General features: G+C 44.0%; 1 protein-coding gene across 4 annotated transcripts in view; it reads left to right on the top strand.

Annotated features, from left to right (window-relative positions):
* The window catches only part of brsk2b (BR serine/threonine kinase 2b), a 179,944-nt gene extending 161,540 nt beyond the window's left edge, over positions 1–18,404 (top strand). For 2 of the 4 annotated variants that reach the window (XM_031808120.1, XM_031808116.1), the window contains exons 17-19: positions 4,670–4,850; positions 6,581–6,670; positions 15,665–18,404. In XM_031808120.1, coding sequence (XP_031663980.1) covers positions 4,670–4,850; positions 6,581–6,670; positions 15,665–15,918 — 525 coding nt within the window. In that variant the 3' untranslated portion in view covers positions 15,919–18,404. The remainder of the gene's footprint in view (positions 1–4,669; positions 4,851–6,580; positions 6,671–15,664) is intronic. The other 2 variants (XM_031808124.1, XM_031808117.1) reach the window with 1 other exon arrangement.
* The last annotated feature ends 382 nt before the right edge of the window (positions 18,405–18,786 follow it).

An 18,786-nucleotide genomic window follows, 5' to 3' on the forward strand; every position in this document is an offset into this window, starting at 1 on the left:
TACAGGAAGGGTCTGAGCATGGCGTGTTGAGGATCCTCCTCTGTGTTGAGGATCAGCATGGCAGATGTGTTGCTACCTACCCTTACCACCTCGGGGTGGCCCGTCAGGAAGTCCAGGATCCAGTTGCAGAGGGAGATGTTTAGTCCCAGAGTCCATAGCTTAGTGATTAACTTTGAGGGCACTACGGTGGCGATATGCAAATTGCAGGGGTTTCTTGGATAATGGTGTTGATGTCAGCCATGACCAACCTTTCAATGCACTTCATGGATACAGACGTGAGTGCTACGGGTCGGTAGTCATTTAGGCAGGTTACCTTAGTGTTCTTGGGCACAGGGACTATGGTGGTCTCCTTGAAACATGTTGGTATTACAGTCTCAGTCAGGGACAGGTTGAAAATGTCAGTGAAGACACTTGCCAGTTGGTCAGCGCATGCTGGCAGTACACGTCCTGGTAATCCGTCTGGCCCTGCAGCCTTTTGAATGTTGCCCTGTTTAAATGTGTTACTCACATTGGATACGGAGAGCGTGAGCACACAGTCATCCAGAACAGCTGATGCTCTCATGCATGTTTATTTGTTACTTGCCTCGAAGCGAGCATAGGAGTAATTTAGCTTGTCTGGTAGGCTTGTGTCACTGGGCTACTCGCGGCTTTGCTTCCCTTTGTAGTCTATAATCATTTGCAAACCCTGCCACATTCGACGAGCGTCAGAGCCGGTGTAGTACAATTCAACCTTAGTACTGTATTGACGCTTTGCCTGTTTGATGGTTCGTTGGAGGGAATAGCTGGATTTCTTGTACTCTTCCGGGTTAGAGTCTTATTCCTTGAAAACGGCAGCTCTACCCTTTAGATCAGTGCGAATGTTGCCTGTAATCCATGGCTTCTGGTTGGGGTATGTACGGTCACTGTGGGGACGACTTCATCGATACACTTATTGATGAAGCCAGTGACTGATGTGGTGTACTCCTCAATGCCATCGGAAGAATCCTGGAACATATTCCAGTCTGTGCAAGCAAAATCCTGTAGCTTAGCATCTGCTTCATCTGACCACTTTCTTACTGACCGAGTCACTGTCGCTTCCTGCTTTAGTTTTAGTTTGTAAGCAGGAATCACGACAATAGAATTATGGTCAAATTTACCAAATGGAGGGCGAGTGAGAGCTTTGTCGCGTCTCTGTGTGTGGAGTATAGGTGAACTAGAGTTTTTTTCCCTCTGGTTGCACATTTAACATTCTGGTAGAAATGAGGTAAAATGGATTTAAGGTTCCCTGCATTAAAGTCCCCGGCCACTAGGATGGATGAGCGTTTTCCTGTTTACTTATGGCCGTATACAGCTCATTGATGGAGGTCTTAGTGCCAGCATCGGTTTGTGGTGGTAAATAGACAGCTACAAATAATATAGATGAAAACTCTCTTGGTATATAGTGTGGTCTACAGCTTATCATGAGATACTCTACCTCAGGTGAGCAAAACTTCGAGACTTCCTTAGATTTCGTGCACTAACTGTTGTTTACAAATATACACAGACCCCCACCCCTTGTCTTACCAGAAGCCGCTGTTCTATCCTGCATAGAAAAATCTTAAAACCCGGCAGGTGTATGTTATTCATGTCGTCATTCAGCCATGACTCAGTGAAACATAAGATATTACAGTTTTTAATGTCCCCTTGGTAGGATATACGTGATTGTAGTTCATCTATTTTACATCCCATTGCTTGTACATTGGCTAATAGGACCGATGGTAAAGGTAGATTACCCGCTCGCCGTCGGATCCTTTACCTTCGCCCCCAATATCTCTGTCTCTTTCTCCAGAGAATGACAGAGATAAGGGCCTTGTCGGGCGTCTGAAGTAAATTCTTCCCATCCGATTCGTTGAAGAAAAAGTATTCCTCCAGTACGGGCTGAGTAATCTCTGTCCTGATATCTAGAAGCACTTTTCGGTCATAAGACACAGTGGCAGAAACATTATGTACAAAATAAGGTAGAAATAACGCAAAAAAAACACACACAATGCACAATTGGTTAGGGGATGGTAGGTAAAACAGCAGGTATCTCCTCTGGCGCCATGATGCTATTTGACTTGTTATTGTATGGAATTATATAAAATACATCCTGGTCTTCAAACATTGAGCTAGCACACAAGAGCTAGCACACAAGTGATGGCTATGTTCATTGGTTCGTCCATGAGGTGAAGTGGATAAATTCACTATAAAGCAACTGTGATTTATCTTTCGATTTAGAGCAACTTTTTGTCAGTGCTACTGCCTGCATTTCCCTCTGCTGCTTTCCCAGTGAAGGTCAGTGTTATTGTGTAATCAGTGAACAGCAGCCTGCTTTTTGTAGTCTGCATATGATTGGTGCACAGCAGTTTGGTTTCTGACATTAAAGAGAGCCAAGGAAAGGACTTGATTGAGTCTTCTTAAGTTGTTCTTGGCCACGCTGTGCATAGCTGTGTCATTATAATGGTATATCACAGCGTCCAAACAGTCACGACAACGGATGGAAACTGACTTTGACACTGACACAACCATCATTGTACACTACAGTAGTTGGCTTGGATTAACCCGAAACCAAAGCCAATTATCTCCCATTATCTGCAATATTTCCCAGCAGGTTTGTTTTCGTGTATTTTCAAAGGCACCCTAGTCTCTGTAGCCCAACACTGTGTTGTTGCTGTGTGACCCGCTGTCTATTGTAATTGACTCAGAGTTTGATGGTCCCTAACAGTGCTGTGCTGTAGTGTAACAGATCCAGTGTTGTCTCTTCCTGTCTTATCTTGTCTCTCTTTGTCTTGCGTTTTCTCTGAATTTTAGCTCATATATAGTGGCTTGCGAAAGTTTTCACACCCTTGGCATTTTACCTATTTTGTTGCCTTACGACCTGGAATTAAAATATATTTCGGGGGGGGAGTTGTATCATTTGATATACACAACATGCCTACCACTTTGAAGATGCACATTTTTTTTCTTGTGAAACAAACAAGAAATAAGACACAAAAAACAAAACAGAACTTGAGCGTGCATAACTATTCACCCCCCAAAGTCAATACATTGTAGATTCACCTTTTGCAGCAATTACAGCTGCACGTCTCTTGGGGTATGTCTTTATAAGCTTGGCACATCTAGCCACTGGGATTTTGCCCATTCTTCAAGACAAACCTGCTCCAGCTCCTTCAAATTGGATGGGTTCTGTGGGTGTACAGCAATCTTTAAGTCATACCACAGATTCTCAATAGGATTGAGGTCTGGGCTTTGACTGGGCCATTCCAAGACATTTAAATGTTTCCCCTTAAACCACTTGAGTGTTGCTTTAGTAGTATGCTTAGGGTCATTGTCCTGTTGGAAGGTGAACCTCCGTCCCAGTCTCAAATCTCTGGAAGACTGAAGCAGGTTTCCCTCAAGAATTTCCCTGTATTTAGTGCAATCCATCAATCCTTCAATTCTGACCAGTTTCCCAGTCGCTGTCACTGAAAAACATCCCCAAAGCATGATGCTGCCATCACCATGCTTCACTGTGGGAATGGTGTTCTCGGGGTGATGAGAGGTGTTGGGTTTTCGCCACACAGCGTTTTCTTTGATGGCCAAAAAGCCCAATTTTATTCTCATCTGACCAGAGTACCTTCTTCCATATGTTTGGGGAGTCACCCACATGCCTTTTGGTGAACACCAAACGTGTTTGCTTATTTTTTTCTTTAAGCAATGGCTTTCTTTCTGGCCACCTCCATAAAGCCCAGCTCTGTAGAGTGTACAGCTTAAAGTGGTCCTATGGACAGATACTCCAATCTCCGCTTTGGAGCTTTGCATCTCTTTCAGGCTTATCTTTGGTGTCTTTGTTGCCTCTCTGATTAATGCCCTTCTTGCCTGGTCCTTGAGTTTTGGTGCGTGGCTCTCACTTGGCAGGTTTGTTGTGGTGCCATATACTTTCAATTTTTTAATAATGGATTTAATGGTGCTCCGTGGGATGTTAAAAGTTTCAGATATTTCTTTTATAACCCAAATCTGTACTTCTCCACAGCTTTGTCCCTGACGTGTTTGGAGAGCTCCTTGGTCTTCATGGTGCTGCTTGCTTGATGGTGTCCCTTGCTTAGTGGTGTTGCAGACTCTGGGGCCTTTCAGAACAGGTGTATACATACCGAGATCATGTGACAGATCTTGTGACACTTAGATTCCACACAGGTGGACTTGATTTAACTAACTATGTGACTTCTGAAGGTATTTGGTTGCACCAGATCTAATTTAGGGGCTTCATTTCAATGGGGGTGAATACATAGACACGGACCACTTTTCTTTTTTCTTACACCTTTCTTTTTTAAACAAGTTATATATATTTTTCACTTCACCAATTTCGACTATTTTGTGTATGTCCGTTCCATGAAATCCAAATAAAAATCTATTTAAATGACATGTTGTAATGCAACAAAATAGGTCCAACGCCAAGGGGGATGAATACTTTTGCAAGGCACTGTACATATTCTTTCTCTCGCTAGTCACACATGGTCTCTGTGTTGAAACGGATTATTTTCTCTCTTTTTTTCCCCTGTGCTCTCTCTTTGTTTTCGCTCTCTCTTTCCCACCCTCCACCTCCCTTTCCCAATCTCTCTCCCTCTGCTTCCCTACCTCGTGCTTCCCACCTTCCCCCCCCCTCTCTCCCTCCCTCCTCCTCTCTCTCATATAGATCCCCAGTCTGAGCCACAGTGTGATCAGTCAGACAAGTTTCCGGGCGGAGTATAAGTCCACAGCCGGCCCTACAGTGTTTCAGAAGCCGGTCAAGTTCCAGGTGGACATCACCTATACAGAGAGCACCGCCGCCACCAAAGAGAACGGCATCTATTCGGTCACCTTCACCCTGCTCTCAGGTAACACACACAGAAAGGCAGGCAGCTAGGCAGGCACATGCGTGCACAAGTACATACACCAGCTGATGCAAGCCCCATTACACGGAAGTCAGGTGAGAAGGAGGACAGAGAAACAGAGCCCTTTTCCCACCACGATCACACTGCCCTTTAGTCCCTGCTGAGTCTCGAAGGACAACCTCTGGCCAATGACACCGGAGCATCATCTCCAGCCAAATATTCTGTGTTGTCTCTGCAGTTTGTCTGCTTATTCCCATGTGGATAACTTATGTTCAATTGATGTTGGACAGACTCTCATTGAATTCAGCTGAATTCCTTTGAGATTTGCATGCGCTTTAATTAAAATTGAAGCTTCGTTGAGGCTATGGTGAGAAAGGTCGAATGGAAAGGATGTTGTTTGTTTTCATAACATTGACACTCTTTGCGTCCTACTGGTGTGACATCGTGTGTTTCAACATCACAAGTTTATTTTCTGTCAATTATTCGGGTTCTTTTCAAAAGCCTTTCTTATGTTTCAGTCAATCAAGTTCTAGGACTGTTTTTCTCTGTTTCTCTCTATTTCTCTCTCACTCCCTTCCTCCACCTCCTCTCTATCTCTCCCCTCATACTCTCTCTCTCTCCTCCTCACTCCCTTCCTCCACCTCCTCTCTATCTCTCTCCTCATACTCTCTCTCTCCTCCTCACTCCCTTCCTCCACCTCCTCTTTATCTCTCTCCTCATACTCTCTCTCTCCTCACTCCCTTCCTCCACCTCCTCTCTATCTCTCTCCTCATACTCTCTCTCTCCTCCTCACTCCCTTCCTCCACCTCCACTCTATCTCTCTCCTCATACTCTCTCTCTCCTCCTCACTCCCTTCCTCCACCTCCTCTCTATCTCTCTCCTCATCCTCACTCCCTTCCTCCACCTCCTCTCTATCTCTCTCCTCATACTCTCTCTCTCCTCCTCACTCCCTTCCTCCACCTCCTCTCTATCTCTCTCCTCATACTCTCTCTCTCCTCCTCACTCCCTTCCTCCACCTCCTCTCTATCTCTCTCCTCATACTCTCTCTCCTCCTCACTCCCTTCCTCCACCTCCACCTCCTCTCTATCTCTCTCCTCATACTCTCTCTCTCCTCCTCACTCCCTTCCTCCACCTCCTCTCTATCTCTCTCCTCATACTCTCTCTCTCCTCCTCACTCCCTTCCTCCACCTCCACCTCCTCTCTATCTCTCTCCTCATACTCTCTCTCTCCTCCTCACTCCCTTCCTCCACCTCCACCTCCTCTCTATCTCTCTCCTCATACTCTCTCTCTCCTCCTCACTCCCTTCCTCCACCTCCTCATACTCTCTCTCTCCTCCTCACTCCCTTCCTCCACCTCCTCTCTATCTCTCTCCTCATACTCTCTCTCTCCTCCTCACTCCCTTCCTCCACCTCCTCTCTATCTCTCTCCTCATTCTCTCTCTCTCCTCCTCACTCTCTCTCACTCCCTTCCTCCACCTCCTCTCTATCTCTCTCCTCATACTCTCTCTCTCTCTTCCTCATTCTCTCTCACTCCCTTCCTCCACCTCCTCTCTATCTCTCTCCTCCTCACTCATTCTCTCTCACTCCCTTCCTCCACCTCCTCTCTATCTCTCTCCTCATACTCTCTCTCTCCACCTCACTCATTCTCTCTCACTCCCTTCCTCCACCTCCTCTCTATCTCTCTCCTCCTCACTCTCTCCATCCCTCATTCTTTCTCTCCCCCTCTCTCACCAGGTCCCAGCCGCCGTTTCAAGCGTGTAGTTGAGACCATTCAGGCTCAACTGATGAGCTCACATGACCAGCCCGGGGTCCAGCAGATCTCTGGTAAGTAGAGACCCTCCCCTCTCCCCCCTACACCCCTCCACTACCCCCACCCTCACCCCCCACCTCTCTCGGCATCCCCGTAGCTCACGGCAACGCCACAGTCACAGGTCGGCTCAACTCACACGCTTTGACACAAGGCATCTCCACATGCATGGCCCAAACCATGGCAGACGCACCCGGCACCAACAAAGCAACAACGTTGGTATCCTCGAGACCTCACACTCTCTCCTGACTTTCTTGCATTCGCACACCAGGGCTCAGTCATGACCTACACACACAGAATTTAATTTGATGTTTTCTTGTAACTTTTTACACTTTCCAACCAGCTCTCGGTTAAGAGGTTGTTTATTGAACTTGTGTCCAGTATCACCTTCCCATATAGATAATAAGGACCAAAATGATGTAACACATCAAAACTATCCCCCTCACATTAGCTCAGTACATGTATGTATTATATAGTTTGATATTGTGAGAGGAAGATGGGTTGAACAGGGAGGAATGGAAGAAAAGAAAGACAGAGTCACGTTCTGTTCTTCACTTGTCCTTGTTGTTTTTTTTATGTGCCTGTATTGTATTAAATTGGGGTTTCTTCACTTGATAACAGCACCCACTGCTGGTGAGACATGGTATTACATACATCACATAGAACATACTATAGAATATAATAAGGCTAGAGCCATCTTCTTTACTCCTGGGCCCAGAGTATGAGTGTGTGCAGGCTAATGTGTGTGTCCTAGTCTAGTGCTTTAACACCTGACTCAAATAATCAACTCATCATCAAATCCTTGGGGATGTGTACAGGTGTGTTAAAGGGATATTTCTAAAATGTTAAACTTCATATTCAGCACCACCCCAACATCAACATACATGAAAAGTACGTGTTTCTATGTTTTGTAGTAAAAATAAAAAAAAGATAAGAGGAAGATAAAGTGTTTCCAATTAAATCATCGGTGTGCATTTTAACCATTTATGAGTAGGCATTTTCTACTAATTGTCTACTAATTGGTTTATGATGTCATTTGTGATAGCATTTTTTACTACATAACATAGAACCATGCCATTTTCACATATGTTGGGAGGGAGGGGGGGGGGGAATATTGAATATGAAGTTTGATTTTTAAATTAATTTTCCTTTAATGCTAGCAAGCTGGCCTGACACACACACACACACACACACACACACACACACACCTACTTCTTGGACCAGGAGTGAATTACACTGGTTTGACCACTCTCTAGTTCACACATTTAGCACACGTGCCAGCTAGCCATCTTAGCACTTTGAATGCCTTTGACTCACCCTGTCACAGATGGGAACTGTTATCAGGCACTGTCTGCAACCACTTTCTCCATCAATAACTCATCCCAATCCCTCTTTAAATTGTTCACTGTATGCAACACCCCAACCACTTCCTCCATCAATAACTCATCCCCACCCCTCTTTAAATTTTTCACTATTGCTCCTCACTCTCTTTTTCTTTCTTTCTTTCTTTCTTTCTTTCTTTCTTTCTTTCTTTCTTTCTTTCTTTCTTTCTTTCTTTCTTTCTTTCTTTCTTTCTTTCTTTCTTTTTCTTTCTTTCTCGTTCTTTCAGTTTTTCTTTGTCATCTGTCCATGTCTTTGTCCCTTTTTCAGGTTTGGGGTCAAAGGTTTTACTATATTCCAGGGAATTCATTGAAATTCAATTAATGAATTGAAAAAACATCATTTCAAATAGTGGTTGATTTCCAATTAATTAACTGAAATTCAGTTATTTTCCAGAATTAGTTGAGCTGGAATTGACCACAACCCATCTAGTCCTGTATTTTCTATCCCTTTTCTATCAATGTCTGTCTCCTTCTTTTCCTCTCACCCTCTTTCACCTGTCAGTCCATCCCAGCCTGCTTTTGGTCATCATCCACAGCTTCAATCTAACTGCACTTGTCGGAGAATCACTCAAATAACTGAATGACTGGTCTGGCATGCTACGCGGAATGCAAGGGTTTCAACCAGAGCCATAGACATTCTACACAGAGTCTGGAAACTGATAGTCTATGTCGACTCCAAATATTCCATGCATGTGATGGTCTTGGACTTTTTGGTGCCAATATGGCTGCCTAGGTAATTCTAAAACTGAAACTGAGTTTGCCTAACTCTGTGTGTCTATGGCTCTGGGGTGGAGTCATGCACCGAATGCTAGATATCACACACTAATACTGAACAGTGTGTGCCACGCATGACAACAAACACACTGAGGGCACGTGTTTTAGCCCCAAAAAACCACAACCTTTACTAATATGAAATCAACCGCTAGTCTAATATTTGAAACAGATCTGTGCAATCTGTTTGCACTCACTCCTTCAGTGTCCGAGACCAGAGGGGACTGCATGCGGTGCCACGTTTTAAGAGTGGTATTAGCTACTACAGATGACACTCATACTGTATGAATTCTGACTTCATTTGTACGTGTGAATATTTAATGGGGAAAAGGAAGGCAGGTGTGTGCGCGCGCGTGCGTGCGTGCAAACGTGTGCGTGCGTGTGTGTGTTTGCGCAAATACATTTTCTCGTCCTTTTGTACTTTGAGAGAGTGCCCCCCTCCCAAGTAGAATATTTCTAATCTCCCATTAGCTTTCACCCATCCCAGCTAATTGACCTTATAGATAAGAGATCGATGGAGAACGAGAAAGGGTTACATACAGAGAGTCAGAGACCTAGCTACAGAGACAGACTGACAGATGGGTAGAGACGGAGAGAAACAGAAAGTCTGAAGTGAAGCAATGGAGGTAGACACCCAACCTCCCCCTTTGAAATGCACAGACTTTAAACATCCATGCAAAGTAAGATTACGACTTTCCATTTGATGGGTTTTGATTCCAAAACGCAATATATACATTTTCTGAAATGTTGGTGAATTGACATGAATTAAAACACATCTTTGTGAAATAGATAGAGCTGTTATTTTTATTTTACCATGACATGGGCTAGTGAAAAAAATACATTATTTTGTTGAAAATATTGCTAGGTAATTTTATTTTAGAAAATGTATTTATTTTAGACAAATAATCATGTTTTGCGGCAAAACGCTATATATCCACCCCAAAACACAGAACTCCAAAATAAAAACTATTCAGATTGGGTTTTGAACTGTTATATTCAAAAAGTATTCAGACCCCATGACTTTTCCACATTTTGTTATGTTACAGCCTTATTCTAAAATTGATTAAATAGTTTTTTTCCCCCTCTTTATACCCGATAATGACAAAGCAAAACGTTTTTTAGAAATGTTGGCAAATTTGCACTTTGTTGAAGTGCTTTTGGCAGCGATTACAGCCTCGGGTCTTCTTGGGTATGACACTACACAACACAACTCAGGATAAGACCCAGATGCAGACACAGGAGACAGATAGTTTGAATCTCAGATGTTTATTACACGGCAGGTTGCAGGCAAATGGCTGGGAACGCTGCGCCTCACGGACCTGGTTCTCTATACCCCAGATGAGTGCAGAGGTAAGGAGGATGGTCTCGGGGTCTGACGGTGTAGCAACGGGGCTATAGAGATGTGAGAGAGCATCCGGCTTCACATTCTTGGACCCCGGGCGGTAGGAGATGGTAAAGTTGAACAGAGTGAATAGCAGGGCCCATCGAGCTTGCCTATAGTTGAGGCGCTTGGCGGTGCAGAGATTTTCCAGGTTCTTGTGGTCAGTCCACACAACCAATGGATGTTCTGCCCCTTCTAACCAGTGCCTCCACTCCCCCAACGCCATCTTCACCGCGAGTAGTTCTCGATTTCCCACGTCATAGTTCCTCTCAGCGGAATTGAGGCGATGGGAGAGGAAGTGCAGGGATGCAGCTTTTGGTCCTGTACAGAATGCTGGGACAGGATGGCCCCCACTCCGATGTCCGAGACGTCAACCTCCAACCATGAACTGACGGGACGGGTCCGGATGGATTAGGATGGGGGCTGTTGTAAAACGGTGCTTCAGATCCAGAAACGCCCCGGTCAGCATCTGGGGATCATACAAATGAAACTCTGAGAGAGGTGAGTGCAGAGAGGGGGTAGCCAGGGTGCTGTAATCCCGGGTGACACTGCGGTAGAAATGAACAAACCCCAGGAAGAGTTGCAGCTGCACTCTGGATGTGGGTTGAGGCCAATCCACCACCGCTCTCACCTTGCTAGAATCCATTTGCATGTTACCTGCAGCAATGATGTATCCTAGGAAGGAGATGGTGTAGTGATGGAATTCGCATTTCTCAGCTTTAACAAAGACCTGGTTCTCCAGAAGACGCTGGAGGACTTGTCAGATGTGGAGGACATGTTCTTGAGCTGAGCGGGTGAAAAACTAGTATGTCATCAGCATAGACGAACACGAACTGGTTCAACATGTCACAGAGAACGTCTTTAACCAGGGCCTGGAACACTGCAGGGGCGTTGGTCAGTCCAAATGGCATCACCAGGTATTCGTAGTGCCCGCTAGCCGTGTTAAAGGCTGTTTTCCACTCATCTCCTTCTCGTATTCGCACCAGATAGTAGGCGTTTCGAAGGTCCAACTTAGAGAAAATCGCAGCCCCCTGGAGAGGCTCGAAAGCCAAGGTGAAGAGTGGTAGCGGGTAATGGTTTTTAACCGTGATGTCATTCAGGCCCCGGTAGTCGAAAAACGGGCGGGGGGAGGCAGAAGGACAGATACACCCTGCAGCCAGGGAGTCCTTAATCTACCTTTCCATCGCCTTGCTCTCCAGACCCGACACGGAATAAAGCCGCCCCCCCGAGGTGGTGTAGTACCCGGGAGGTCGATAGCGTGGTCGTAGGGCCTTTGCGGAGGAACCTTGATAGAATCAACAGTCCAGTCGATAAGCAGATTGTGCCTCTGGAGCCATGAAAACACCAAAATCACAGGTACCTGAGGAGACTCGATGAGCAGAAATTGCATAGCTCACTGTGGTTACCTGACACTCACAGGTTGATAGGAACCGGATTATGGTTGACTTTAACAATAGAGCGCCCATCCAGCGCTCTGACGTCTATGGGAATGGAGAGGGGTTGAGTGGAGATTCCCAGCTCTGACACCAGGGTAGTGTCCATAAAACTCTCAACGGCCCCAGAGTCAATGAGTACCCGGAGAGATTTAGACCGGTCACCCGTACTCGTACCTACTGATGAGCCTGATCTTTTAATGGACATGTAGAAATGTAAGGATGTAGTCCCACAATAGACAGCTTTTGGCGTTCAGTCTGCATAAACGTTATGCAGGAAACACTCTGAACTCTGGAGTTCATTGGGTTCTTGGTCACCTCCCTGACCAAAGCCCTTCTCCTCCGATTGCTCAGTTTGGCCGGGTGGCCAGCTCTAGGAAGAGTCTTGGTGGTTCCGAACTTCTTCCATTTAAGAATGATGGAGGCCACTGTGTTCTTGGGGACCTTCAATGCTGCAGAAATGTTTTGGTACCCTTCCCCAGATCTGTGCCTCGACACAATCCTGTCTCGGAGCTCTATGGACAATTCCTTTGACCTCATGGCTTGGTTTTTTCTCTGACATGCACTTTGAACTGTGGGACCTTATATAGACAGGTGTGTGCGTTTCCAAATCATGTCCAATCAGTTGAATTTACCACAGGTGGACTCCAATCAAGTTGTAGAATCATCTCAAGGATGATCATTGGAAACAGGACGCACCTGAGCTCAATTTCGAGTCTCATAGCAAAGGGTCTGTTTTTTTATTTTTAATACATTTGCAAAAATGTCTGAAAACCTGTTTTCACTTTGTCATTATGGGGTATTGTGTGTAGATTGATGAGGGAAACATTTATTTAATACATTTTAGAATAAGGCTGTAACGTAACAAAATGTGGAAAAAGTGACAACTATAATGGAAATTATTAGAAAATGTACTCACTTTAGAGCCATCTGCAAACACCATATAGAATATTTCATCCACCTGGACAATGACATAGCACATCTTGGGAAAAACTAGTGTGTTGGATATCACGTTTTGAAAAAAAAACGAAAAGATTTTAAAGCACACCTAAAAGTAAACGTTTTAAAAGTTTGATAACAGCCATAATTCGTACACATAGAAAAGGACCCATGCGCATTCATTTCAGACCAAAAAAATGCTAAATGTATGCAAAGATTTATACCATTCTTCATTTGTATATACCAGCTGACACTGTAGAGGTGTGTTAGAGAGTAACTGTGTACTCTGCTCCCAGATGTCTCTCAGCGTTCAGACACTCTAACCAGCAAACCCTCCAAGCGTGGTAAGAACCACTAAACCACTACAACCACTGTTTCCCTGAATATGTAATCACAATAAAATACTAAATTAATCAAATACCCACTGTTTGCCTAATGAAATACTCACTCGATTGGCAAACAGCAAACTACTAGCCTGAGCCTCCCTCACTACACCTGATGACTCTTAACCTCTTCACAATTAATGCACTATGGTGTCACTAATGCACAGCTCTCCGTGTGTGTGTGTGTGTGTGTGTGTGTGTGTGTGTGTGTGTGTGTGTGTGTATAATCCTTTGCATGGGGCTATATGGCACAGTGTGTGTTGTGATGCACACTAGTGTTGATGTTAATGTCCACTCCCCCTCCCTTCCATTCCATGAGTGAAACACATTGTAGACCATCAGTAACAAATGGCTATGTAGCACAAGAACAATGGTAAGTGATAGCAAGATGACATTGCGTAAGTATTCTGCGTTTGGTCCCAAAAAAATACACCCACCTTATTAACTTTAAAAGGACAGGTAGACTGATAGATTTCAAGAAAGTTAGGAGTAAACCTGTCTATGTTTGACTCTCAGTGCAACACTAAGGGCTGGCTTCCCAGACCCAGATTAAGCGTTACTGGATTAAAAAGCACTTCCAATTTAGGATCCCCATTGAGCATGCTTTTTAGTCCAGGACCAGGCTTAATCTGTGTCCAGGAAACCGGCCCTAAAATTCCTCTTACTTGAAAGTGAAATTGGTTGTGTGATGAGTGATGTTATTGTGATGATGGCATGTTGTTCATATTGTATGTGTTTGTCTGTGAGCACTGTATGGACTCATTCTAAGGTATGCTTTTATTGTGGTGATTAGGATAGTTACCAGGAGCTTGGAAGGCAAGACATTATGTTTTGTGGTACTCTGAAATGCTGCTCGCGTTCCCATCCCCCCCCCCCCTTTCTTCAGAAAGAGATCAATTGGGAGTGCAGTCTTTTGTTCCAGCCCTGCTCTACCACTCCTATTTCTACCAATCCTCTTCTAATCTTGACGATCTGCATCAGGAGTGTTAGAGCCGGGCTGGAATAAAAACCAGCACTCAGGAGGATGTAGATTTGGACACCACTGCCCCAAACCCTGTCATTTTAGTCATTACCCTTCCAGAGCTCAAGCTAGCCCTCCTATGTCACCACTCTCACCCAAACCAGGTAGAACAGAGACTCAAAAGCCCACAGGTCTTATATGAACCCAACATTTTTTTTTTATGGATTACTATTGTTCCAACCTTATGTCTCCTAATTTAGCACTTTAATACTGATGGACGATAACCTCAGCCTAGAGACATAATTAACCTACAGTACCAGTCAAAAGTTTGGACACACCTACTCATTCTAGGGTTTTTCTTATTTTTGACTTCAAAACTATGAAATAACACATATGGAATCATGTAGTAACCAAAAAAGTGTTAAACAAGTAGCCACCCTTTGCCTTGATGACCTTTTTGCACATTATTGGCATTCTCTAAACCAGCTTCATGAGGAATGCTTTTCCAACAGTCTTGAAGGAGTTTCCACATGTGCTGAGCACTTGTTGGCTGCTTTTCATTCACTCTGCGGTCCAACTCATCCCAAACCATCTCAATTGGGTTGAGGTCAGGTGATTGTGGAGACCAGGTCATCTGATGCAGTGCTCCATCACTCTCCTTGGTCAAATAGCCCTTGCACAGCCTGGAGGTGTGTTTTGGGTCAGTGTCCTGTTGAAAAACAAATGATAGTCCCACTAAGCGCAAACCTGATGGGATGGAGTATCGCTGCAGAATGCTGTGGTAGCTATGCTGGTTAAGTGTGCCTTGAATTCTAAATAAATCACAGACAGTGTCACCAGCAAAGCACCCACATACCATCACACCTCCTCCATGCTTCACGGGGGGGAAGAGATCATCTGTTCACCTACTCTGCAACTCACCAAAAATCTCAAATTTGGACTCATCAGATCAAAGGACATATTTCCACCGGTCTAATGTCCTTTGCTTGTTTCTTGGCCCAAGCATGTCTCTTCTCATTATTGGTGTCCTTTAGTAGTGGTTTATTTTGCAGCAATTCGACCATGAAGGCCTGGTTCACTCAGTCTCCTCTGAACAGTTGATGTTCAGAGGAGACAGATGTGTCTGTTACTTAAACTCTGTGAAGCATTTATTTGGGCTGCAATCTGAGGTGAAGTTAACGCTAAAGGTATCCTCTGTAGCAGAAGTAACTCTGGCTCTTCCTTTTCTTGTGGTGGTCCTGATGAGAGCCAGTGTCATCACAGCGCTGGATGGTTTTTGAGACTGCACTTGTAGAAACTTTAAAAGTTCTTGACATTTTCCGGATTGACTAACCTTCTTGTCTCAAAGTAATGCTGGACTGTCGTTTCTCTTTGCTTATTTGAGCTGTTCTTGCCATAATATGGGCTTGGTCTTTTCCCAAATAGGGCAATCTGCTTTATACCATGACTACATGATTCCATAGTTGTGATGTCTTCCCTGTTATTCTACAATGTAGAAAATAGTACAAATAAAGAAAAATCCGTGAATGAGGAGCTGTATCCAAACTTTTGACTGGTACTGAATATACCAACAGTCTAACACGTATGATCAAATCCTCTTTTTTTTACCATCCACGTGGCTAACGAGTCTCCTTGTTACCTCCTGGAACAATACCTCCAGGCCTTTCCTCATCGGCACCTTCCTCCTCACGTTAACCCCATTGCTCATTCGTTGTTTGTTCTCTCTCTCTTTTTTTCTTTTCTTCCCATCTTTGTACCTAGGCAGCCCGTTGAGTAACTTCTTTGACGTAATTAAACAGCTTTTTTCAGACGAGAAGAACAGCCAGGCGTCGCACAACCCCCCTGGCACACCCGGCACACCTAGCCCCGCCCCCGCCAAGCATGCCCCCAGCAGCAGGCGAAACGAGCCATGTCCCCCACCCACTCAGCCCACTGACTCTAAATGCCCCCCGCTTCTGGGCAAAGACAAACAAACAAAGATGGCCGCCACCAGCCGGACTGGGGAACAACCTTAAGACCGGAGAGAAGTAGCTAGCTCTCTGTTGCATGACTAGATAATAACCACCTGTTATCAGGTCATTCAAAACCCAATACAAAACCCACAAGAGTGTGTGAGAGATGACAAAAGAAATGAGAGATGCTGCTTTCTTTGCTTTAGTCAGTAGGCTTAGTGTGTTTGTGTCTCGAGAAAAATCTACTTTTGATTATCACAGAGAGAAACGTTTGTACTGTATAATAATGGAATGACTACTCTTTGAGTTTAGCAATCGATCATTGATCAGTATTTGACGATATACCACATGTAGCCATGTTCCTTTTCTGTTCATCTACCCTCTCGTCCCTTTCCCACGCCGTGGGATGTGTGTTGGTGTGTATGTGTCTGCTCTGTGATGATGGCTTGACCTTGTCTCTACCACCAGGGATCATCACTAAAACCTATTAGAGAAACAAGATGGAGGACAGTGTGTGTGTCCCAACCTGGGGCACTTTGTCAACAACGGGAGTAAGTGAGCCAGAGACGGAGGACAAGAGAAAGACTTCACATACTTCACACTGCTGTCCCCCTCCTCCCCATGCACCCCTCCTGCTTTCCACCCGCACCCGCACACACACACATACACTAAACAGTAGAGTACTAGAGAATCTCTCTTCATCATGACCGACACCCAGAGACAGATTAGCCGAAGAGTTGGAGAAAAGCCTTAAAAAGACTGATGTTTGTCAAACCTATACTACACGCATCCCCTCTCCTCCTTTCTCTCCTCATTGTCTATCCTCCTACACACACACACACACACACACACTGGGGGGATGTAAAGACTTGTGCACAAAGACGAATGGAAGTAGAACCACTATGAAAGTTGGAGAGAGGAGGCGCGACTCTTGGACGTTGGATGGACGTTGGCTGAACGTTGGCTAAACTTTGGCTGGATTGTAATTCTTTTTAATGTAGTCCTTCTTTGTGAACTACAGGATTTTTAACACTTTAGACGTATTCAGACTCTGTGTCATTGCTGTAAATGAAATGAAATTGAGTTAATTGACTTTGGGTGGGCAAATGGGGAGGGAGGGGTACACAAATGAATGATCTATTCTGTTGTACAGACTAACTACAGTATGTTCCCATATGTACAACGTTTGTGTAGTTGTGACATTATGTTTAGCTAAGAACTTATCACTATCTTCTGTGTTTTCTACTTTTTGGATGTGTTTTATCGATTAAATGTTGTATTTTATTTTCGGTTCCCTTTTGAGGGATGAATCATTTCAGGGTTTTCATTTTCTTCCATTTTGTTTTGATCATGTTCCTTTTCGGGGCGGCAGTGTAGCCTAGTGGTTAGAGCATTGGACTAGTAACCGAAAGGTTGCAAGTTCAAATCCCCGAGCTGACAAGGTACAAAATCTGTCGTTCTGCCCTTGAACAGGCAGTTAACCCACTGTTCCTAGGCCGTCATTGAAAATAAGAATTTGTTCTTAACTGACTTGCCTAGTTAAATAAAGGTAAAATAAAAAAAATTCAGACAATAGTGGACATAAGTATTGTGTATATTTGTGTACCTTCTTGTATTTTTTTGTCATCTTTGTTTTCATTGATTTATTTATATAAACGATGTAGAAAATGTATTAGATAACTTATAAGGATTGTTTTTGTGTCATGTTTAATTTATTGATCGTTGATCATTCTCTAAATGTTTTTGTGAACATTCATTCCCTCATCGATGAGAAAGCTTGTAATATATACATTTGGAAAAGGATTTACGGTAATTTAAGAATGTAGACTAGTCTCTTTGAGAGGAACGAGCCCTCTGTTGATAATAATTGTGCGCTCCTTCTCGTTGTGTGTGTACCACATCAGAGACATCACTCCAGCCACTCGCCTTGTAAATACAAAACAATTTGCTGACAAACGTATTTCAAAAAAAACAAGGGGACTCCTACACTTAGCTTTTACCTTGTGGTGTCGTTTGCATGTCCAACATGTGTCTTTTCTTTGCATGTAGTTGTTGGAATTGTTCTGTCCCTTCCCCCCCCCCTTCTTTCTCTCTCTCTTTCGTTCTTTCTTTCCTGTCTCTTAATTTGTTTCTCTTATTTTTCTTTTCTCCCTCACCACTTCGGTTGTTTGTTCGTCTTTGAGTTCTTTCCTCGCACCCTCCCCTCCCCTTCCTTATACTATTGTGCACATTTACCGTGCAATGCATCCTCTGCACGCACACACACGCACACACACACAGTCTCTCTCAAAGAGCGACCCGATACTCTGGTCACGAATTCTGTCTGGGGTGGGAATTGGTATCAGAAGAGATAAAATAAAGCAATACCTATTAGTGTTATTCTTTCTATTTTGTACTATTGGGTAACCAGGCCACACAGGATGATGGACATACAGTAGAACACAACGCCAGGAGCGCTGGTATTTAGCAGGAAACCACTGGCAATGTATCCCCTTGTGACATAACTGTGAACAACTTCAGTGCAAAAGGAAATAAATCTGTCGACTTTGGAATTGCGTGGTGGTGATTTCTGATTTGATCTTATACACGTCCATGGGAGCATACTATTCTAAAAAAGGGGCTAATATAAAAATGCCGATGTTAATTATTGTGAGCAAAAAAAACGTTTATTGACAAGCTGTATCTACAGAACAATAACATATTCAGAGTTCTGTTATTCCGGTACAATATATACGGTATCAACCCCAAGTTCCATCCACACGAGAGAGGATGAACTCTAGTAAGTAACAGCAGTCCAAAATGCTCTAAATGCTTTATTTCTTACTAGAAAAGAAGTCTCAGTACCTGTTATTATATTGGCGGGTATATCCAGAAACCTTCATCATATTCTAAGATCGAATTCCAGCCGTAGTACATTGCATCCATTTCCTC

The sequence above is a fragment of the Oncorhynchus kisutch genome, linkage group LG3 (assembly GCF_002021735.2).
Source record: "Oncorhynchus kisutch isolate 150728-3 linkage group LG3, Okis_V2, whole genome shotgun sequence".
NCBI lineage: Eukaryota > Metazoa > Chordata > Actinopteri > Salmoniformes > Salmonidae > Oncorhynchus > Oncorhynchus kisutch.